Source organism: Colius striatus, chromosome 2 (genome assembly GCF_028858725.1).
Source record: "Colius striatus isolate bColStr4 chromosome 2, bColStr4.1.hap1, whole genome shotgun sequence".
NCBI classification, from domain to species: domain Eukaryota; kingdom Metazoa; phylum Chordata; class Aves; order Coliiformes; family Coliidae; genus Colius; species Colius striatus.
The window spans coordinates 60,131,105-60,155,952 of NC_084760.1; the positions used below are offsets into that span (position 1 = coordinate 60,131,105).

General features: G+C 36.6%; 1 protein-coding gene across 1 annotated transcript in view; it reads right to left on the reverse strand.

Moving 5' to 3' along the window:
- Positions 1-1,163: 1,163 nt before the first annotated feature.
- MOXD1 (monooxygenase DBH like 1) overlaps positions 1,164-24,848 on the reverse strand; it is a 50,108-nt gene continuing 26,423 nt past the window's right edge. Inside the window, exons 5-12 of the mRNA XM_061990573.1 lie at positions 19,146-19,325; positions 17,348-17,450; positions 14,175-14,341; positions 12,540-12,731; positions 9,743-9,802; positions 7,646-7,788; positions 4,005-4,173; positions 1,164-1,348 (exon numbers count right to left, since the gene is read on the reverse strand). Coding sequence (XP_061846557.1) covers positions 1,184-1,348; positions 4,005-4,173; positions 7,646-7,788; positions 9,743-9,802; positions 12,540-12,731; positions 14,175-14,341; positions 17,348-17,450; positions 19,146-19,325 — 1,179 coding nt within the window. The 3' untranslated portion in view covers positions 1,164-1,183. The remainder of the gene's footprint in view (positions 1,349-4,004; positions 4,174-7,645; positions 7,789-9,742; positions 9,803-12,539; positions 12,732-14,174; positions 14,342-17,347; positions 17,451-19,145; positions 19,326-24,848) is intronic.

A 24,848-nucleotide genomic window follows, 5' to 3' on the forward strand; every position in this document is an offset into this window, starting at 1 on the left:
CCAGTAAAGTGAAAAAAAAAGTAGTTTACTGTAACTGCAGTGTGGCTAAAAAAAATGACGGGTTTTTGGATTTTCGAAGTCCTTTTCTACTGCACTGCATAATTTCATTGGGGAGCAATAAATCAGACATCCTTTGGAAATCTTTCAGAAATCTTTCCTCCCCAAGACGATTTGAGTAAAAAAGTTGCAGATATCCAAATAAAAAAAAAAATCTGCACAAGACACAAAAATAACCTCTTACAAAAGTTTGGCCTATCATGATGCTCAGCATGTGTTAACAATAGCTCCTGACAGGTTCATACTGCTTCCTCTTGCACACCAGAGCCTTGCTGTGAAGTAGATCTTTATTGCTACTGCTAACCAGATCAGATCTAGCAAAGTTGTGCCTACCTGTCACCAAAGCTTTGCTCACTGTACAGATATCTTAAGATAAAAGAAACACACTGACTTGCTCATGACTGGAGAAAAGCAATACCTGTCAAGTCAAAGGATTCATGAGGGAATCCCTATGGGGAGATTAGGGGTTCTGTCTGCATTATCATCGTTGTCACACCATAGTATCCACATCTCTCAGGAGCTGAGACAATTTGCAGTGTGTTGCTCTCAGAAATTTCCTCCCTGAATGAGTCCTTCCTTTAGCTTTATGGCACATGTCATAGAATCATAGAATGGTAGGGGTTGGAAGGGACCTTTAGAGATCATCTAGTCCAGCCCCCTTCAGAAGCAGGTTCACCTAGATCAGGTTGCATAGGAACATGTCACTCAGAAACACCCAAATACATGTTCATAAGACCTGTCCATACAGCAATAACTTCATAACCCGCAGATGTGAAGAACCAAGACAAAAAAATACAGCACACATTAGGTTGAATGTGGTTAGCTAAGTTGCTTTTAGTTTATTAATTTTACCAATATACATAGTGGATTTTGAAAATGCCACGTGAAAGAGCCATGACAAAGTGTAACAAAAACGTAGCGGAAAAGACTTCAATATGTAATGTACCTATTGTGTTTTATACATATTTTACATTGAAAACAAAAACTCCACAGTTTTCAGAGGAAGTACACATTTTATTTTGAACTAGTAAATTTAGTTTATTAATATGTAAAAAAATAAATCTACAATAGCAACAGTGCAAACACATCAAAACTTGCATGGCATATAGAACACGAAAAAAAATTATTATACAAAGGGCCCAATGTTTCCTACAGTACTGACCGTGACATGTACAACAAACAACAGGGTGAGGAATAAGCTGCAACTTAAATAGGAAGATGAGCTGCATATTACTGGTTCTGTCTTGTATGGTCTCTCTATTTCAGGGGGTAAAGCTGTCATGCCTTGGATCTGCAATTAAAATAATAAAAAAATTAATAGAGCTTTGTCACATAAGGTTACAAATCTGTATTTTTCTCTCCAACTAGTTTGCAGCTTGCATGAGAATCTATTGTTAGTTTTGTAATGGAGTTGTGATTCTCACTGTGAAGACATCAAGCTCAGTAAAAATATTAATATAGTGCATGCCCAATGATCAGCCAGTGTGCACATCCATTGTTCTCAGCTTGGGAACTGCTGTACACACTGGCATCCTCTCCAGTATAGCAAGGTGAGGCTTTTCTTGATTAATTTCCATGACCTTATTTTGCTTTGTGGGTTTGGTTGGTTGGTTTGGGTTTATTTTGAGTTTTCTGGCATATAAAAATGAAAGTTTACACTGTTACACTGCTATAGGGATACTGGATTACATTTTAACACGTTCATTTGTATATACAAGGCTTACACTTGCATGCAAAAGGCAATTAATTGTGTATACATTTCATGGAACTACAGAATAGCTGAGGTTGGAAGTGATCTCTGGAGGTCATCAAGTTCAATGTCTCTGCATAAGCAAGGTCACCTACAGCAGTGTCATGGTTCTATGTATTGCGCTTTTTTTTACTCTTCCCTTAGAAGCCAGTGCAATTTTTATGGAGTTGGACATAACTACCTGTCCGCCATAATTCTGATATGAAATTTGAGATATTTGAGTATGTTGTTTGGCTACATTTTTCCTAAATATACTCCCTATGTGTTACAGAAAGGAAGCTCTGCTTCAAGGGACCATCCCTAAAGAAGGATGAAACTTCTACTTCAAGTTTTTTACTTCATGTAACAACTAAATGATTGTTTGGCCATTCAGGTAAAGTCTGTTCTTGGTTTTGATGAGGATGTCCAACTTAATGTAGTATCACTAATAACAGAAGGTAAAGTGACCTAATCTTAGCTTGTATGAATGTGCCCTAATTATTTAAAATAGGAAACTGATTAAAAGAAAAAAATAAGCTCTCTCAGGTCCAGTTAGAGCATTCTTTGACTATAATCTCTGTTCTATGAAGTATTGTTCCTTCATCCTCTAAGATGAAAACACCATTTTCCAGCAAGCATGCCATTAAAAAAAAAAAAATCCTATCCCTTCTTGAGAAACCTTCTCTTAAATTTTCTGTATGCTTTTTGTCATCTTAAATTGTCTTCTGACAAATAATGAGTGAAAGAGTGGCTACACAGTTGCCACTAGTTAGAAGTTTCAAAGATCAAGAAGTTTAATGAAAATTGGTGAATAAGCACATGTACTGTCAATAACAGAAGGTCTGCAGTGGGACAAATATTAGAAAAAAAACCAGAACCTCTTTTATTACTTATAGCACACAGTATTTCATTGACATCCCGTGGGCAGAACAGTTTGATTGATGTTGGAAAGATCTATCTCCTTCTCTGGAGGTTTTCAAAACCCTCCTGGATGTGCTCCTGTGTGACCTGATCTAGATGGACCTGCTTGAGCAAGGTGATTGGACTAGATGATCTTTAAAAGTCCCTTCCAATCCCTACCATTCGGTGAGTCTGCAAGAACAACCACTACAAGAAGAGCATTTTCTACATCACCCAAAAGCACTGTGTGACCTGCTGTGAGGTAGCATGGGCTGTTTTGCAAGGTGAGAAGAATGAGGCAAAGGTCCTTTACTAGGAAGTATTTTATTAGTAGTAGCTCTATCAGCTCTGTAAAGTTGTCCTAAAATCATTGTAGGAGATAAGGGAGTACAATGAGACCATCTCCTCCTCTGTGAAGAAAAGCTCAAAACAGTAAAATTGAGTCTTGAATTTGGACTCTGTAAAGGAGTATACATTTTTAGCGTCTCCTTTAGGGATGATAGTATATGCACCAGTATTATTTTTATAAACACACATCAACACTGAAGATGACAGCGTTTCCCAGGAGTCCAGTTGAAATACCAAATAGACATTTAGAATAAACAACTAACTAGGGAATTATCTTTTATCTTACGGAGTGGTTTTCTTTCATCAAGAGAATTGGGAAAGGAATTGTCTTCTTTTGTAGAAGACAAAATCTTCCAAAGGTGCACACAGGCAACAGGCAATCCAAATGTACTTGTTTTTTGGCCTAGTACTAGATATATCTCTAAGATACAAGACCAACAAAAAAGCATGAGCTATTGGAAGAGTACTCATGTAAGTTCAGGTAGTCTAGATGCCTGAGTCGAGAAGTTAGATCTGTGAGGCTTCCTTACACAGTCAATAAGCTTTCCCCTACAGAATGACTCAGTGAAGAAACCTGATGCAGTGATTTTGAACCATCTATTGTGAGACCCTAACATAAGTCCCTGACAACGGAGGCAGCTAAGGGAAATCCTCTTTCTAATGTGGTCACCTAATCTGAACACATATGATTACTCTCTCATCAATCCCAGACACACTAATAAACTCCATACTCTTATTAGCAATCCCAAGTGCCGGTCAAAACTCAACTTTTTAAATACTTCTAGAACTCAAGTTAGGTGAAAGTATTGATAAAATGCTTTCATCATAAAAGAGACAAAATCTCCTCATTTGTAATTGTATGCAAATGTAGTATGGCTGTGTAAAACAGTCTGAAGATACATAATCAGGTACTTATTCATATGCAATGAAGCACAGTAAATGACATTGTTACCTCCTTTTCAACACTTACCGACCATTCTGCATTATCTGTTTTTGAACATCTCACATTCACTGGTAGTTTAAGCACAAGTTCATTATAGGAGACACCCTCTGATCTGGACCATTTGAATTTGTTCATTGCATCCATAAAAGACAGGTTTTTATATTGTTTAGGACTCTTGATAATGAAAGGCCAAGTCCTAAAGAAAAAATCGGTAAATAAATAATTGATAGATAAATGCCATCACGTTGGAACTGTTGAGGAAAAGCTTTTTGAGATTCTACTCAAAAAAATCAAATGTACTATTAATATGTATATTAGGTCTAATTCACGTTCTCAGTTTTGTTCTCTGCTATTGAAAAATGATGCAGTTTCACTGACTTTAATAGACTTAGAAAAGTTTGTCGGTAGTTTAGGACATTCAGACAGAAGAGTTTAGAATTTAAGGAATATAAGTTAAGAAAAAGAATAACATTGCTGTCCTCTGATCTACAAATGGAATATATAGGTAACACAAACCCGATATTCTTATGTAGCTTCTCAAAAAGAGAAAATGAAAAAGTTACACTATCTATTAGGTTTGGCAAACAATGTTGCAAAGAAATATTTGCTCTTAGAAAGCAATTCACAGATGGCTCTGCTGAGCTTGGGTCGTAACTCAGATAATAATACAAAACTCAGTCTAGCACAGGAGTTGCTCTAACACACATTGGTTGGCAGCAGTGCCAAAAGATTGAATAACTGGTGCTGTGGACATTACCTTCTGGCATGTTCCTATGCACTAGCTGCAAGGATGGCCAGGGGTGGGATAGAGACCTGCTTGCTGCTGTGAGAGATCTGACTATTTGCCCGTGTGTGGGAATCTTCCCCATGAACCAGTGGGGCAAATTCCATTCCCAGACAGTCAAAGATGTGGAAAGGGGAGGAACAAGATTTCTTCCCTTTCATTTAGTAAAGAAAACTCAATAATAATAATATAAAAACATAAAACAGAAACAAAGCAAAAGAAAAACTTTTCCATGGTTCTTGCTTTCTTGTTTGACTCTGCTGGGATAAATGGAAATAACATGGTGTATGGGGTCAAGTTTTTAAAGACAGAAAGTCCAATAATGCTAGTGAAGGAATGAAAGCACTTAAAACTTTATCTAAGTAACCTAATCAATACTTTGATTAGAGCATGAGTTACCTCTTCAAAGCAGTCCTCTACTTGCTTTGTGTGAAGTGCTGCCTATGCCAAAGTGCTGTTCTACTCAATTTCAAGGCATGGAGAACATAATTTTAATCAAGCACCTATTTTACACTATGGTGGTCCAGTTGCTTTACTCTCAGCTCCTCATGGTTTTATATTACTGTCTGTGTCACCAGGCTCAGGCAAAAAAAAGTTTTCAAGTGAGCCACAGTGCCTTGATCCTCCTTCCAGTTTGCCTTCATGTGTAAGTCAAGACAGACTTTAGAGGAGTCAGTGAAGCAATTTGAGTGTAAGATTGACACAAGAGAGATGAATATCAGGTCACATATCCTTGGGCTGACAGAGCTTAATGAAACAAGAATTGTGGATTAGGTCATAAATACTAGAGGCATTAATAAATTCTTCTTCTAATTACTATTCCATTTGCGGCAGACAGTCTGCATACTTACTCTGTTCAAAACATCTTTATTTCCCCAGGCCAAATGTGCATTTTTTTCCCTTAAATACAGTTATCATGAATGAACACTCAAGAGAGCATACATTTGTTAGAATATTTTCTTTATAAGCTCAAAAAGACTCCTTTAGATAGGACTAAATTAGAAACTGTTCTCCCTGTATTAAGAGATTGTAAATGGAAATAGTGTGGAAAACAAAGCAGAGATTGATTGCATTGTGACTTTCTTAATACTCTTCTGCCTTGGGTATAAATTTCAGAACTGAGACCAGTAAGCCTGTACATCAAATTATTTTGCAGTAATAGTTTTACAAACTGTGTAATGACAGACAGCTTTTAAAATGTAAATGTGTGACACACACTGAGTCTGTTTTATTTTAAAATCCTACCTACCGTTACCTTTGTTTAGTACAACTAATAATACAAAAATAATTCACTTTTCACTGGTAATAGTGAATTCTACTTTCTATTGTTTGATCACTTTTCTGCATTTAATTTGAGAACTTTCCTCTTTAAACTATTATTGTTCCATTTATAATAATTTTCACTGCTGATCTGCTATTGAGATGTTTTTGTTTTAAACACTGTAAGGAAACACTGAAAAACTGAAATATGCTATTTATTAATTTTTTTTATTCATGCACATTTAACCTGTCTATAGTGGGCTTCCTTCCATATCCTACCAGAATTTACTTTTTATGTTAGATTCTAGAAATCTTGATCCGCATTCCTCTTATTCTTAGTGAGCAATATTGTTGTGCAGGTCATCCCACTGACATTAAGGGGCAGAAAAGACAACACACTGGGAAGCATTGTGCTCTTGCTGAGGACTCTCATGATGGGCAGCAAGATTTCTCCTGATGTACTGGAGAAAATGCTTGGCTAAAATTCACCAGCCTGTGGTTTACCCCAGCAGTCGGATGTCAGTTGAATTGCATGGACCTTCATGATGGTTATTATAGATCCTGAGCAACCAAAATGGTAACAGTTCCCACCCTCTGCCATTCACAGAGGGAATATTTAATTTTTGTGGAGTACTAAAATAGTCAGATCTTAGAAAAAAATTTTATTACCTCTTTCGAGCTGTACAGTGAGCCAATATTCAGATTCTTATGGGTTATTTTTATCAGGAAGAAAAACTGATGAATGAGGTAAGGATTTTTCTTTCTGACATGGATTTATGTCTCAAAAATGTGCAGTGTCCTGCTTCTCTGTACAGTAGAAGTCGAAGACTCAGGAGACAGTGTCTTTACACAGCTTTACATGACTCTGCGGCCAGCAGTTCACCTAAAAACCTCTTTTCTTCCTCTTAGCTAGATTCCTAACACTCGTTCCATGTTTTTCTCTCATCTTGGATATCATCCTCTGACTTGTTATTCCTCCAAAGCCTCCATTCTATCATTTGTCTTCATTATGGTGCTTATCTACCATTTATTTTTTACTATGAACTATCTAATATTCTCTCAATCCCTCCATATCCTTTCTAACTTACAATTTCTTCATCTTTTGTACATTTTTGTCAGTGTCATTGAGACAGCATTAAGCACTATATGTGAACAACACTTCTAGGATCAGTTTGACTTGATTGATTTGATCTGATTGACTGCAGCAGAACTACTGAAAACAAACCTATGCAGGGTAATTAGACATATATTCTCCCAAACTCCTTTTCCAAAATTGTCTTTCTATATGTGAAACACCGAAATGTTTTAACAAGTTGATAGATTTGAAACATTGATAAGATATTGATACAGTCTTTTGACAGATGGTTGTGGTTAAAAAAAAAACCACCGTGAGAAATATTTTTTTTTTAACAGAAGAAATTGTTGTTTCATTAAAAAAAAAAAAGATAAAATGATTTGGCAGGCAAAATAAGTAATAGACAGTGTATGGACCAAAAAGAAATGGCACGAATGACCTTGTAACATGTTGCACTACCAGAAAGAAAGAGAGATCATATAAAAATGATCCTGTAATCCGACAGACAAAAACAGAGGTGCTACACATATTCATCAACATTTTACTTGCCTGACTGGTCTATAAATTTCCTTAACACCAATGAACTGGAGCTGTTCCATTATATCTGGAATACTTGCACATCGGGTGAGGTTGATTCTCGGGTAATAGAGCAGATATGACAGGCACATTTCATTCCTGGTGCTCAGACCACCCTGAAAATGGGATTTGTCTTTTAATCAAGATAGCATTGGAATCCCACAGATTAAAACACTGATTAGCATTTATATGATAATGAAATGTGCATCAGGAGGCCCAATTCAACAAGTTTATCTTGCACATTAAATTGTCAAGTAGCACAAAGTTGTTATGTAATTAATTGCAGAACACACTGCAAACTCAAGCAGTAGCTCCTGAGCTTAAAAGATGTCAGAAACAACTATCAATAAAATAAGATTCCTATTATGTTGAAGAGTACTGAGAAGTTCAGGTTTATTTCCAGCTATCTCCAAGATACTTGCATCTACCATAATAGAAAACACACTTCAAAGTGAAGCAGATCTAGAAAAAAATCTAATAGGACAATTAGTCTGTTTAATAAGATATTAAATGAGCTTTGCCTACTAAAATGGAGACCAGAGTGAAATCTGTATCTATAGGAACTCTCCTTGTAAGTACATACTTAGATAAATAATAAGAAGCAAAAGTTATTTAACAGATAATGTTGCCTGAAGAATAAAAGAACAGTATCTACGAAATTATTAATTCAAGTAAAATTTTTAACTAGCAGAAGAAATAGACTTTTCAATAGTCTTTCATTGAGAGCAACAGGGCAAACAACTAAATAAAAATTAATCTTGATAAACACGTACAAGATTAGGAGCTGCACATTCCTAAATTCCATGTGAGAACAGCTCCACAAACATATACAGGTATAAAAATAGAGAAGACAAAACACATGAATCAAGGGCCAAATAGCACACAGGGAAATAGCACAAAAACTCCGAACCTTTCATTCATACTCTATTGCTTTTCTTTACTTTTGCTTTTTTTTTTTTTTCTTTACTATTGCTTTTCTTTTCTTACTGCATGCACCTACATGCCAGCATGATTCAGGAAGAGGTATCCAGGAAGAGGTTTTCTCTGGATGCCAGGAACAGGTCTTCCTTGCTCAACAGAAACCCCTTGGGTCTCACCTCACAGAGGTCTGGATCTAAGCCCATCCAAGGAAGTAGGATCAGCTCCTGGTGAAGGCTGAATACTGGCAGCTACACCTCTCCCATAAACATAGTGAAATCTGGCATCACTCTGGTTTCATAGCTAGCTGACACAGTCCAGCTCACACCTTAACAACTGAATTTGCTTCATCTCCAAAACCAAGTGGTCATATCACAATAGCTGGTGCCTAGCCTTGGTTAACCTAAAAAGCTGAGTCTGGGAGACCACATGTTACCATGTTCCAAACCTGAGCTGGTCTTGACTCTGTGTTCACCCTCTGGCCATGGCCCTGCCTTGTCTGCTGTCATGGTCATGCACCTGGGGCTGTGGCACAGCCAATCCTTGTGCCTCAGCTGTAAGAGTGCACAGGTACAGCTCCTCCTGCACTGGTCCAGGGGCAGCAGATCTCCCTGAGGGTCCCTACTGCTGAAAAAAACCATTGTGGTAGAACGGTAACAGGCAGAGGCAAACTGAGTCCAACCTCCTCCTCTCAACCCGAGAGAACTGCATTCTGCCTGGATTATACATTAGGCACAAAAGCAAGTTGTCCGGTGTTGGTCACAGCATAAGAAAAACTGGCAATTATAACTTTGAGGGGAAAATGTGAAACAAGTTCCTAAAAATAATCCATTAGAATATGCAGAATTTGCATGTTAATACATGCTATAAAGAAAGCACTCCTTACACAAGCAACGTCTGATTTTTAAAGATCTTTTATGAGCTTGTTTGCTTGTTTTTATAAACTAGTCATATGAATGACTTATGCAAGAGATCAGACTGTGATCATAATAGTCTTAATGACTTTAAAACCTAAGAATCTATGAAAGGAAAGATAACATGCACACAGGCATTAGCAAGCAAGTTCACACTTTTTAATAGCATTTTATGAAAAACATTTTATTCCCCAACATTATCTGTCTACCTCTTCTGATACACTAAAACTTTTCTTACCCATGTCATGCGAATTCGGTCCACAGTACTGTAGTGACATTCTGTGATTAAATTATCCCCCTGAAAGACAAGATTAAGGAAGTTCACAGTTCTGAAGTTTATCATCACCAGCTTCAGGTAACCACCGATGACAGAAAACACTTTAGAAATAAGTATTAGGGCAGTGGATCTGAATTTTTGGAAGAGCAAAGAATTAGGTAATTGGTGTAGGTAAGGCCTTGGCACTTAGCATTCTTACTATCTCGGATCCTCAGGGATCCTCATGGATGTAAACAGAGTCTTATTAAAAGTCATGTCTATTTTTTTAAAAATAGCAATGGAAGTGCCCAGTTATAATTCTGTGTTCAGGAAAATGATATAAATAGATGGTGTATATGTATGATTCTTGCTCCAAAAACCCATCCAGTGCTACTTTGGATAGCTTTTCCCAAGCTAAATGAACACGCCAACTTCAGTAGAATTACTTTCCAAATGAGGGAAAAAAAAGGTTTTCCAATCACAATAACAACTATTTATCTGCCAAGCCTGGGAGTAGAGGAGTGGCAGGCAAAGACTTAACTACATTGGCAAATATGTATGGGAAAGGCAGAATACTTACCTTCTCAAGTACATACAATTAACATTTTGCTGTCTTGACAAACTGATCTACAATTTGGTAGTACCTTTACTCCCCAAATCTAATCAAATACAAATCTCAAATCCACCATGATAATAAAGTGGAAATTAAAATATTACAGAACATAGCCAGACGTCAAAAACCTGATATTTTTTTGACAACTTCATATGACAAGGATGCCGGGGTTTTATTTGCTTTGGTTCATTGCCTTATATCATCATCTTCCATTATCACTGACTCTATTAATCTTCCCTGAAAACAAGAAACCACCTTTCAAAAGCTGAGAATTTCTCCTTTCCTGTAGGCTCATTACCAGATGAATGTTCGCACTAACTGTACTCTGGGCTGCTAGAAGAAGGTGTGTCAGCCTGTCAGCCAAATGGAGATGCAGGTTTCTGAAGTAGTGTGAGCTGGTACAGCTTTCCTGCTCCCAGTGAGAATATGCTGGTTCTCACCAATGAGGTCTCTGGCTTTTATGGCTTACAGACTGGATTACATTCACTAAAAATGCTCCTTCTGTGAGATTAGATCTTTTGCTTCCAAATTCAGAGAGTGCTAGTATGCAAAGAAAACCAATTATCTGGATTCCACAAGCTGAAAGAAGGATATACCCTACGAAGAGCTTGTAGAAGGAAAGAATAACAAGAATTTAAATGAATTTTTGTTATGTTATTTGTTAATTGATTAGACTGTGGTCTGAACTACACTAGATGATATATGTAAAGCTGTACTGGTAGTTTTGCATAAGATGAAAACAGTTAAAGGAGTGAAAAGGGTTCACTTCAGAAAAAGAATTCCAACTTCTATCCAAGTTTTTTAAGTTGCTGATACTATCAAATATCTCTTTTAGTCTTTCTGCTCCCTTTGTTCTTGAATTTTAATAGGCCCTTCTCTGTAATCTACATGGATTTTCCTAAAAATATTACAGGCTTTCCTTGCAAACTTGTCATCTTCTGCCAGCCCTCTTCCTCAACCCTTCAACACTTCTTTCCTGGAGGAGGTAACACCAGTTTGTCTTTGAAGTACCTGTGGACTACAAACAATTGGATTTCAAAGACCAAATGCTGCACCTGAACACCCAGAGTTTGCTGTAGAAATTAAATTAGAAAGTTAGCATTTTATCTTACTGTCTTTAAAAGACAAATATCAAAGTCTCCCAGTGTGGGAGAACAGACATCAGAAAGAAAGGAACTTGAAGAAAACTCTACAAGTTTAAATCATGGGGCTCCTGACCATGTTTAAAGTTCAGTCTTTTCAGCTCCCTTTCCCTTACTGGCTCCAATTGTAACCAAAATCCAGTTCTTGATATTTTCCATCTGACCAATCCCATCAAGCAACAGGCTTGTTCACATGCACCAGGATAAGCACATCTCCAGTTGCTCTGCTGGCCAGATCCGGAGCACCCAGCCTTTGCAGCACTAAACTTTCCGTCCTCAGGGCAGAGCTTCAGAAACAGATGCCAGATGGAATCAGCAAAATATTAATAAATAATATTTATATAAATGACTCATCCTAAAAAATATAGACTGCTTGCATGCAATACCTATGGATAGCTACCGTTTCGTAATATAATTGTAGCTGGGATTTTTCTAAAAGTTACATCACATTTTTCTCGCAAGAACAGCAGATAGAATTGCATGATTTCTTCTTCCAGAGGGTTTTTTCGTGTGGAATATGAGCATGGAGTTTTATTCCCAAGAAGAAATAAAAATTTGAAACAAACAGAAGACTTGGCTGATTTGTAGACATGTTTGCAAGGCTGAATGCTCACTGAGTAAAAATACTCAGGATATGCTATTTGGTTCCAATGGCTCCATAAAGCCGTGTGGTGGCATTTCCATTCTTCAGCTGGATGGATGCACAACAAAGCATATATGTGATTTTATAATCTACTTTGTTCAAATATTTATGATGGTAAAGCTCAAATCAAGTAACTGTGGATGAATCAAACACAAATAACAGCTTGAATTGATGGGCCAGTTCTGTAACGAATTGGGTAGACACTCCTGAGACACTGCAACTTTAAGGAATTAGTCACTCTAATAAGTGAGCAATTTAACATCCAAGAAATCTATGATTCTATGATAAGAAGATCTGCAGCAAAATTAATCCTAAATGTGAGAAAATGTTAGGCATATTATCTCTTAAACACTTCCAAGAAAAGAATTAAGAGCCTCATACTGGCAAGATGGTTCTTTCTTCTTTCAGGTACTGAAACTCCTGGAAGTTGAAGTCAAACTCATCATCATAAGCAAGCAGCTTCTGTTCCTCGCCGTTGTGGAAGTGGCGCATCCTGATAGCTCTGCCAGCAAGATGAGCGTGAAGAAGTACTGCAAACACATGTATCCCAGCAGGTCGCTCAGCACCTAGAGCCTGGCCAGAAGAAGCCAACACCATCAATGTGGCCAGGTGTAATGTAGTGCAATGTACAGAGTGAAAAGATACTAATAAATGTATTTTACATTCCCTCATTTTACATTAAGATACCATCTGGAGCAAAAACAAACCTGTTTGTGGAATTCAGGTGTTGTATAGTAAAAAGATTAGGGCTTTTTCTGTGATTTTTTTTTTAATAAAAACATATTTTCACTCCTTATGCACACAGCTTTTACAAAAATTAACTGGATTGCCAATAATTCTTATTGTAGGTATGATATTAAGGAAATTACACTAAACCCTGCACATTATTTTAATGCTAAAGGTTGATATTGATGAATACAGATTGAATTGGAATGTTTATTTTGAGTAAGAATTTCTATGCAGTTAAGAACAATGCTATCATCAACACTATGTCAAGAGAAGCACTCTAAATTAAGAGGCTGTAATTACAATATGCTCTGCTTCTCAAGTCAACTGGTAGACAAATACTGTAGGTTTACATCTGAAACTTTTTTTCTGGGTCAAAAACATTTTTGAGATTAACTTTTTCAAGCTGACACAAATTTGACATTACTCCTATTCTGGCCGAGATCTATGGATCTGAGCTTTTATTATGCTAAACCTTGATTTTTGTTCAGAGACAAAAATAGAAATATTCTGTTACCGCATTAGCTTTCAAGTACAGCCAGGTCAGAAGTTCCAGGTAGAAACCTCATCATGATAGACTACTCAAGTGGTTTTAGGCTTAAAAATTCTATGACAATATGCAACATTTAACAACACCAAAACCAAATCTAAATTCCATATCTAATTTGCCCTTCACTCTAAACCACATTATAACAAGCATTGATTCAATCTTTCTCTATAGATGACCGAGTAGATGAGAATCTTTCATGATATATTAATAACAGACATTATACAATGCTTCCATTATCTATAGAGATATTTAAATTATCTTAATGAAGCCAAGTGTTTAATGAAAGCATAATTTTATACTTCGGGCCATACAAGAAAACCTGTTCAGGTATCTAGTTTCTGTGGTTGGTCTAAGAATACCTTTCAGGCTTTTACTTCACTGTCAGGAGCCTTTTGCACAGGCATAGATCTTAATTAGTATAAACATTTTTTTCAGGGCTAGCTATTACAGGCTATTAATAGCTTTGTCATGGAAAGCAATGTATGCTTATATATTGAACACAGAAAACATCATAAGCACTGTATCATCCAGTGTCGCCCATATCAGTAAGACAGTCTGAATACTGAAGATTCCAAATGCCCAGTTCAAAACCAGTCAATCCTCTGGAGGGCTATAGGTTACAGATCCCTTTGCTCACCTGTATTTAACTGGTAACTATCAATATTTCCAAGAAGTTAAAATGTCCATTCAAAACTATTTCTAAGAATGAAAAACCAACTGGATTCTGGCAGGAGACATACCTCTTCCAGACATTCCAATGTGCAGTGACCTTCTGACACAAATTCAGGCATGCCTGGTGGGATATTGTGGAAGAGGCTGACCCAAAGACCGGCTTCAATAACCCCAGCATCGTATTTCCTTAAAACTGGTGTATAGATTAACCTCAGACCAGAGTTATCTATCAAGCCTGCAACAAAAGAACAGTCAGCTATGGCTGTCAATCAGTATTTTAAAGAAATAAAATAATCCAATTGTTTCACATTTTTCAAGGATTGTTCTAAGATTTCTACATGAAAATCAAAGGATCAACCTCAATAACCTGGAAAGGAGCCAAACCATAAGCATGATGTAGTAAACAGGGGCAGCCCACAGTAGGGTTGTTAAACAAGGTATCTTGATATCTCTAGTGTTTTGGTGTGAATGAAAAATACATGCTGTCTGTAGCCCTTGCGGCTTTTCTGCTAAGTTGCACAACATGGATCTCAGAGAAAAGAAGTTAGATTGAAGGAAAAACAAACAATACAAGGAAATAATAAGACCTCAAAAGGCTCCATGTATGATTTTCAAATAACATATTTAAAACACAGCTTAAACTTGTTTTGTTTTTTTCTTTTAAAATTTTCAAGCCATGTATTGTCTTCTACTTGTGAATTTCTGTATTTCCTTACCTTGATCCCTAGTATTAATTATTTTTTCCTTTGTTTTGAATTGCCTGTCACATTATGGCCTACCTCAGATGACCAAATACCTTCATTTTACAGTCTCCTCAATTAAGAGAGCATCAATTAAACTTGAAAATTGGCCTCCTAAATCCAAAACTTGAAGATAATACCAGCACCTTGCATAAAGCTGACAAGAGAACTACAGAGGATTTTAATGCTGTGTGCACTCAAGGACTTGATTTTAAAAAAGTAGTTTAAAGAACCACAGCCTGCTGTGAAAAGGTTGAGGTTTTAAGAGTCGAAATGATATGAATCTATTTTGTTCACCTACATGTTTAGCCATATGTGTTTGTTTGTGAATCTATTTTTAATTTATGTTACCTCCATCATCTAAATGTTTGTAATTATTTCTCTTCTATTAGCCATTTTTATTAGGTAAGATATAAGCAAAAAACTGAAGATTAATATGTGTTGTACAAGCCCTACATTCTGCTAGTTCATCTGTTACCACCTTAATTATTGTCCTTTTTCAAATTTAAATTTTGAAAACTAAAAATACAAAAATGGACCAATTATCTCAGAGAAGGTCAGAAATTTCCTAGTGATCTATATTAGTCTTCAAAAAAACCATAGCAGACTTATCAGTACCTGAAATTGAATTTTATATCAATATGAAATCAGCAGGTTATTTTAAGAAAAGCAAATGATAATGGGACAGAGCAGGGACTACATTACCTAGTCAGCAAAATACCTGAGACAGAGTAGTATATAATTGGTAAGGAACAAAGGATATGAACTGTGCATAGTCAATTAAGAGTGGTAATCAACTGTCACAACTTTAAAGTGTTTGGGAATCCATACTCATTCATTTTCTGAAGCTATTTGTACAACCTTGAGAACTTGGTTTTTTCCTTACTGATAACTCTCCTTGAAGCTTGAAATGCTGGAAATGTTTATGATATATAAGAGTTTTTGACTATCAAAAAAGGCTACTTTTCAAATTAAAGGTAAATATTAAGGATTTCAGAAATAAAGATTCTAAACTAACCATGTTAGTCTAAAGGTAGCAATTTGACTTAGGAAAACATTACCCCATATGCCAATGTGAAGCTAACAATGCAGCCGTTAACTGCAAGACACAAACTGGGAAAAAGTAGGTACCGAAACATGAAAATGAAGGTGACTTGATGACAGGTTTGGTGCTATGTCAAGAGGACTCACATGCCCCCACCTGAAGCAGACAAGCACCCAGGTCAGGTTTACTTCCTTACACTCCCAGCATGGCCTTATACAGTGTATTTTGTTGGGGAGGAGAGAAACATGACCTGGATTACAGACATCTTGCTCTGCCTATGCTGTTTGAAATTTCCCAAGTCTTTGGTGAGACTCTGTGTTCCCCTGGGACTGTTCCAGCAAGACAAAGTGGTTGCCATTACTTAAAAAGGAAATGAAACAATACTGACTCCCATTTTTTGGATGTCACCTAGACTAAAGCAATGACATCAAACAGCACAATCTATTAAAATACAATAGTGAATTTAGAGACACAATCAATTTGGAAACAATTTTTTCTGCATGCAACTTCTCAGGCTTTCAGATAACATTTGATGGAAAAGTATGCAATATCAAGGATGAAAATGAACTTTATTGTATTTCATGTAAATGTGCATGCTGAAGGGATAGGGTCTGTCATTAAATAATTTTGAGATAGTTCAGCTAGTATAACACAAAGAGGGGGAATAACGGTAAGGCTGTTATTACTGTAACACTAAACCACACAGAGGGTTCCATCTTAACACATGGAGGTGTAAACAAAGACCAGTACATTGTGCTATGCTGGATTTTACTCAGTTCATATGTAGCACTCACCAGAATATTCTCAGGTACAGTATCTCAATAAACGTTTGTTTCAGAAAAAAAAAGTATCTTTCCAAAACTCAATTTCAAAGTTCCCTAGAGTTTCCAGGGCTCCCTGTTTCCATTAATTTGTGTCTCTTCTAAATATAAATGAATTTTGGAAAAAAGATTTTAAAAGCACCATTATAAATTAAAAGCTTATCCTTTAAGATAAACAGTTTTACTCAATGAATAGTCCAGCAACCTGAATCTATACTTCACCTGCAGAAGCTGCCCACAGTTCAAGCAGATAGCTTAAAAAAAAAAAAAAAAGCCTAAAAAAGAAATAAAAGGCTCATTCCAGGTGTTGTTATCTTACAGTCTGGATGCTCTACTGCTCTCTCTCAGACTGACTGGATTTCCTAGCAAAAGGAAAGGAGAGATGAGATAACATGAAAAATGTATTGATAAAATGAGGTGTATTCACTTGGTCTGCAATTCTGTATATCTGAATCTCGTGATGACTTCAGATTAAGCTTTTAAGTGTAGTGAAAAAACCACTGGGAACCAGGACCAAGTAAGCAGAGAAAAATAAGCTTTGTATTTGTTCTGTTTGCCACGCAATGCAATGAGAAGCCCTTGTGTCCAGCACATTTTCCAGTCTTGCATGTTTTAAAGAGTGTGAGGGTACAAACCTTCTGTGTATGATGGATTGTCATAATGCACCTCCATAAGAACGAACAGAGGATCAGTTGCTGTTCCAATGGATAAGCCAACATGAGGAGGGTAGGTGAAGCCCTGGAAACCAACACACACACAGAGAATTAAGATATTTTGCCATTCTTAAGGGTTTGGGTTTTTTTTTAATAAATACATTGTTGGGTTTTTGTTTTGTTTTGGGTTGGGTTTTTTTTTGCAATGCTACAATAATAAAATTTACAAAGGTAACTTCTTTGAAAGCTTTTTGAACGTGACAATGTGTCTCAAGCGATACTCCCTTGGACCAGCTCTGGGTAGACCCCATAAACTGAACCCCATTTATTGCTGGGAGGTGCTGGGTTCATCCCTGCACATTTAGTTTAACTTCATCCCAAAGGTGGCTGTGCAAATTCTCAAGCCACTTGTGATGATAAACAGAATTTGGTAAGTAGGGATAACTGGGAGATGTACTACAAAAGCTCATTCCAACTCATTTTCCAAATTCACTTTTGCAGGAAATAATCTGCATCATTTTATAATACAGTGATAATATTTTAATACACAATTTAAGATTGTGACTTTCTGAAATGTGCATTTTGAGATGTCAAATTTCTTATGCCTGATGAACATCAATAAATTAATCATAATACATAGTAGTTAACATTATCATCTCCATTCTACATAAGGGTAAACTGAAGTTTAAGGGTACATAAGGGTAAACTGAAGCAAGTACTCCAGTAAATCCAAATGTAACCCAGATCTGCCAAATTCCTCCCTACAGTTTTTTAACAATGGGATCATCCTTGCAAAAGCCTCTACAGTGCTTGTCAAATGATAACTTATTTATATGAGTTTTTTATTTCACTTAGATTAAAACAGTTAAAAGTACAAATACTAGGTCAGAGCATAGCTGATGGCAAAAATGCACAAAGCATACATCAGGGATAATGTTCATAATGGATTAAACTTCTTTTGATGGGTCCATGTAACAGGTCTGGCTTCCTCACACTGCAGGCTGGAAAACCAAGGCTCCAGAAAATACCATGTGGACACAGTGAATTAAGGGGGTAAAAAAAAGGGGTTAGATTCTTTGAGTTGTAATGCTTCCTCATGTCAGCAGAAAGTATTTACTGCAGCCTGAATCAGCATATGAAATAAGCTGAAAATGCAGCCTGTGGTGTGCATCAGAGTGTGTTTTCTGTAGATACGTCACATTACCATGAGCAAAGTGGTCCCTGTACTGGTTCCACACTGACACAGGATCATTTCTACACTGAAATAGTGTCTCTTTGGGCTGAGTAGGAAGTTTCAAAATGCTAAGTCTGAATGGAGCAATAGTGTAACCAGGTCCTGGAAAGGCAAAACAATAACTAAATCTATGTCTAACTTCATTTGGAAAGTCTTGCCTCCATGTCTTTTATACAGTCACTTACAGAGCCTTCTTTTCTTTTTGTCACTCTCCATAGGCAGCAGATAGGAGACATAGATGGAGGCAGCATATTTCCCTGCCAGATGGGACAAGCTGATAGTGACAGACTTCCATGCTCCCAAGCTACGTTTTTTTTTCCCTAAGGCATCAACACTCTCTATACTATTTTCATTACTCTGAGCTTGTCCCTCAGGGTGATTATTGCATTTCATACTTAAAAGGCCAAGAAGAACTTGATTATGATTGTTTACTCTTAAAACCAGACAGATTAAGTAACCACTAATACACTAGGAAGAAGTTTCCTTGTGTTACACACCTTTCAAAAAACCCACTGATTAACCATGCTAGATAGCCATTCTTCTTACCTCTCCACCAATGGCCCAAGCAAAAATGACTGTCTCACATGTAAGAAAAGAGTCTGGCATGTTGGGGTGGTAACACTCATGGCCGTAGTCCAGTACACTGTCATTCAAATTGCTGCTGCACTGGTAGAGTAGGATATGGTGCACCAGATTCTCATGGCCTTTCTGAATCAATGGCTCAACCTGTCAATGTTAAAATGAAACAGAAAAAGAAGTAAAACACATCTCAAATGTGACTATTTTAATGCAGGTATGCAAACAGAACTAAAAATCGCATGGTGTATCTATTTTAAAAGAGGAGACTTGATGTTAGATTATAATTAGTTGAGATGTTATTTCAGCACTCTGCAACCCGAAGCACTGAAAACTTCATTGACCAAGTGCATCAAGGGGGTACAGGAAGAAAATTCTGTGACTTGACAAAATCTCTGTTACCATCTGTTTTGTTCCCTATTCTCCCACCCTAGTCTTGCAGTCACTTGTCCTTCTCCCTGTCCAATCTTGTTTAGCCACATTCCAGCATAAAGGGGATATAAACCAGCTGAAACTCTGCTCAGCTAAACCAGTTTAGTATCTGAACTACTCAGAACTTTTCATTCCTGTTTCTTCCTCTTTTGTATTATTTCAGATTAGTGCTGCCCCTAGATTCTGTACATCTAGTGTGAGCCTGGAGGTATACTCCACATTCCTCAGCAGCTCAGGATGGACTTACACATTTTTTTGACATCTACAAGAAATTAAAATAATTTTACAATCTCCTCAGTTGTAAAGACTTTATTAACATGAAGTCATTCCTGAGAAGCTGGGTGCTCCAGCCTGTTTATGGCAGTGATGAGCTGGAGGGCTCTCAGGGGTGCCTGGGTGCCCCCAGTATAATTTGACCACCAAACTTCAGGGCTGGCTGAAATGATTTAATTCTCATATAGCAGTGTTCACTCTCTCTTTAGATGGATGATGTTAAATCATCTCTGTCAGAGACGACATCCCTGGAGCAAATATGAATACTTCTGAAAACATTATTTTGCTTTTTGTAAAAATCATATTCCATAAATTGTTAGCATATAGAAAACAGTATTTAAATGAAAAGAATTTTCCCTTTCTTTTTCTTTCAAAGATTGTATCTCATTTCATCATATCTACCTTCAAGTTGAATGTGATAAACATTAGTGTTTTTAAAAGAAAAGTAACGTTTTGTCACTGCAACTTTTAAGGTGTAGGGTGTCACACAGTATTGCCTTTAAATATTAGAATTTTAAACAGGCAACAAATTTATATATATCCTAACTTTACATCCATTTGTTTTGCAACACATGAACCCCAGCTACCAGAAGACTAGAACAGGGTAAGCAACAGTCATTAAAATAACGTCAGTACAACATTATTACCAGAAATTGATCCCTATGCATTCAAACCACTAAACCAATTACAAAAGAGGAAGGGCGGGAAGAAGCAACCAGAGCCTGTATATATCAAGACCACCCTCATTGAAATGAATCTGCAAAATACCATTGAAGTTGGGCTCTTGGGGAGTCCAGCTGCTGTTGAGTACCTGCATGTCTATCCAAGAAGTTCATAACCCAAAACCACCCACTTTAGTGTGCTTAGAAGTCAATGGCAGGATGCCAACATGGATGCACTAAAGTTTTATTCTGATGGCAAGACTGAAATATTTCACAAGAGATCTTCTGTACTGTTCTCAGTGATCTGTATTTCAGTTAGCGTTACCATCACCATGAATTGTGGAAATAAATATATTTTTGAAGGACATGAGTTGTTTTTCCCATAAGAATCACATAAGAATTTATTCCCAAATATATCAGATTGACTGACAAAGATTCAGAAAACTGTTTCAGTTCAATGTTGCTTCTTCACTCTGTCATATTTATCCAAACACCCAGGAAAAAAATTGCACTCATATGATGGCGGTTTGTACATCAAATAGCAGTATATATCCCAGGAATTCTGAAGCTCAGCATAATGAACAGGACAGGGAAACGGTTTCAGGAATATTATCACCGTATGTACCAAGAAAAAAGAGAGTATTTTTGTCCCAACATGTGATAGTTCAGTCTGCTGATACAAGATCCTAGCGCCTGCTGTGTTTACAATTGCTACTTCAAAACCAGTTTACCCTAAAAACAATGGGATACCACCGAAATTAAAAACTCACATCCTGTCATCGTGTTTTAGTGTCGGTTACCTAAACAATGATAGCACTTCAAACAGTAATTTTGTTCAGATTTCTCTAGTGAAGAAAAGAAAAAAAAATAAAGAACAAAGTCTCAATGCATCTTTCCAATGCATCTTGCTGGACAACTTTTATTCTTCAGATGCATGAAAAAATAATGAAAAGCAGCAGTGAAGTTATACTTTCTACATAGTTTTACTACAACTTGGTTACAGAAGTGTCGCCTTTCTCTCTCTCCTCTTTAAAACAAACAGAACAAAAAAAGAGAAACCATTAGGAGTGGTCAAAAATCTATTAACAAAAGTGTCAGAAAAATCTTATTAATCACAAATTGTTAACTTCCCAGAAATGTAGGGAAATATTTTAATGATCAGCTCCCTAAGGCTCACAGCATTTTTTTGTATTGAAAGAAGAGAAAGAAGAGGAGCAGACTCCCGTAGACACACTGGGTTCCCTTTCTCTGATCTGATGAATAGCTAACTGTATTTACTTACGAGAATAAATTCATTGGAAAATTTAAAAATATAATCTCATTGTCTACTGAAATTATTAACTGGAACAGGGATTTAAATATGCCATTTTTAAACATTTTTAAACATTCCCTGCTTCTGCAGGGGGGTTGGACTACATGACCTCTAAAGGTCCCTTCCAACTCCTACCATTCTATGATTTTACATCCCAAGTGAGTGCTGCCCAATTTATTCATGCATTTGTTATTTTACCTTACAGAATAAGTTGGTTATTTAGGCTGTGTCACTCTTGCTCTTTCTCTTTCCACAAAGAGCATCTGTACAGCTTAGTTTGCTTCAAGCTGGAAAAAAAAATCCAAAACCTTTTTTTTCCTTTTTTTTTTTTGTCAAATAAACAAAATTCTTGTTTTCTGTCCAGTCTTACAAACAATGACCAAGTTTCTCAAATGTGGGGTCAAATTCAGCATTTGAAAGTGCACATAAGTAGTCCCAGGTGTAAAATTAGCTGCTAGAGTAGGTATCTCCAATGAAATATCTGCACGAGGGTGGCCTGGTTTTCAAAGTACTTGCAGACTCAATGAATGATAACACAATTTGCAGGGCTCATCTCCCACAAAGTTATTCTTGTTTTAACAGATCTTTATCAGTCTTGATCTGTAACTGTAGGCATCTTTTTTAAAATGTGGGTTGTTTAATGCATACATGCAAAGTTTCCACCTTTTACAATTTTTTTAAAGCATAAGGTTTGGGATTCTTTGATACCATTTAATCTCAAACCCTCACAAAGGAAAGCTAAACTAAGCTACGGCCTACTTTTGCAGGTCTCCAGTCACAATAATAGCAGACTAACCCCCAAAAGTCATCATTGTTAATTTGTCTTAGGAGACAATATAACTTTTAGAATACCTATGAAAAGATAATAATTTGTTGTAGTAAGTCAGGGTAAAGGAATGAAACACAGAAAAAAAAGTTATAAAAATAGGCATAGTACATAACAGTAGAGAAACTGCAGATTTAAGTGAACAAGTGTTTTTTATTTGGATTCCTACTTAAAGATAGCCTTGTTTACTCTATTTTGTAGTGTAAGGGGACTCTCAAATGACACTTTGTAAGTAAGTAATTTAGATAGGTTGCAGTGAAAATGGGAATCTGCCTTTCACTTCCAACAATTATGAGGAAATCTGTGACTTTGAAATATAGTTTCTTCACCTTTCCTCGCTAATTCCTACCTAGCTCTTGTTAGCCAAGGGAGTCAAGAAAGAGCCTGAAAAGAGACTGAATGGGAACATGTATCTAACTACCCATTTTCTCCATTTTGCTAACATGCAAGGAAGACCCAGTTGACAGAGTTCATCTCTTTGCCATGTTGTGAATAAGCCTGCAGAGACAGTGCACCACTGGGGCACCTCAGTGACTTCCTCCCCTCAAGGCAAAATGCATTTTATGCTTGACATTTCCTAACTGCCAGAGGCTCAGAGAACAAAAGCCCTATATCCACCCTACCAAAACGCTGAAAGCATTTAGGACTGCAAAAAAATAAAGTGCATGCAACAAGGCATAATCTCTCCTGCCTTTCAGGAAACCTTCAGAAATAAGCTCCTATTTTATTATTCATGTTGATTTGCTTTCTGCATCCTCCCTGCCTTTCTTTAAAGCTTGGGCAAAAGATCTTTCTAACCAAGCATACTGACATATATGAATCTATCTCACTCCTACTAACAGAGGTAAAAAAATAATAGATATATTATAATCCCTCACCACAACAATTCAGGGTTTCCAAAGAAGAAGATATTTAAACCACACTGCATTCAAATGAAAAATGAAGACACTGCCTTCTGCAAGCAAAAGCATAGGTTGTGGTGTTTAGTTAGCATGACCTGTACTGAACAGGTAGGGTGAGAGGTTTTACAGAGCTCCTCTCATCATACTGGATCTCTTAGCACTTCTGAAAATACTGAGTTTCAAAGAATACAAAATAACAATTTCTCAATTTATTATCAAGGTAAAACAGAGAGGACATAGGACATGTGTTTTCCATCTGTTAATTTAACAGAAGCCCTATTCTAGTCATCAGGCTGACATCACATGAAAAAACTGCTGGATTACTCAGATTCAATTTTTCTTCTTCTCTTCTCTATTCACTATTATCCCTTTATGTACTGCTCAAACTGAATATATCACATGTTGTTGATCCTTAAAAAAATAAGCTAAAACTGTAACACAATAGAGCTTTGCATCTCAAACTCCTGATAAGCAGGGTCAAGATACTGATGTACAATGTATTAAACAGGATGAAAAGGCAAACAGCTCAAATGGTCCAAGAAGTTAGATTCCCTACAAGGAAAAATATCTCCAGAAACCTGGAATTCTTTCTTGCTTATTCCTGTTTTTCTCCATTTTTATTTGCTTTGCTTTCTTTGATGTTAACAGCTGTGGTTTGTTCTTCATGCCTGCTTGGGCAAATGATGAAAGTTAGTAAACTATATTCGCAGTCTTCCCATTGTGTCAATGTTACAAAATGCAGCCCACTGGATGTAGGAATAGAGGAAAAAATACTATTCTATAGTCTCAAAATTGAGAATAAAAATTTGACACAAGGTTTTGTTCTGACACTGCTGCATCTAAGAGAGTTTCAGGTCTGTACTTGGATATTTTGTTTATATGAGCTTGCCATGTCCCTGATTATCTCAGACCAAAATGTGACGCTTGTGAAACTCAATACTGGCTGAGTTTACTCAAGAGAATTTTTGTAGAACACCAAGTTATAGGGTCTCTTTTTTCTATACTCATTCTCAGGAAGAATGTATTACCTTCTTACTGATTAATGTAGTCTTTGTACTTCTTTCACAAATGTGCACCTTGTACATAGTGCTGAAATATTTGTCTGACTTGGAATTAAGATATTCAATTGTAGACATGTCTTCTTATTAGGAATCATCAAGATTTTTTTCAATTTTTTTTTTTTTTCTTTTCAAAAGTGTGGTTGGGGAATGAGCAAGTATTCATCCAAAACATCTTTTAAGATTTTAGATTTTTCCTCAGAAAATA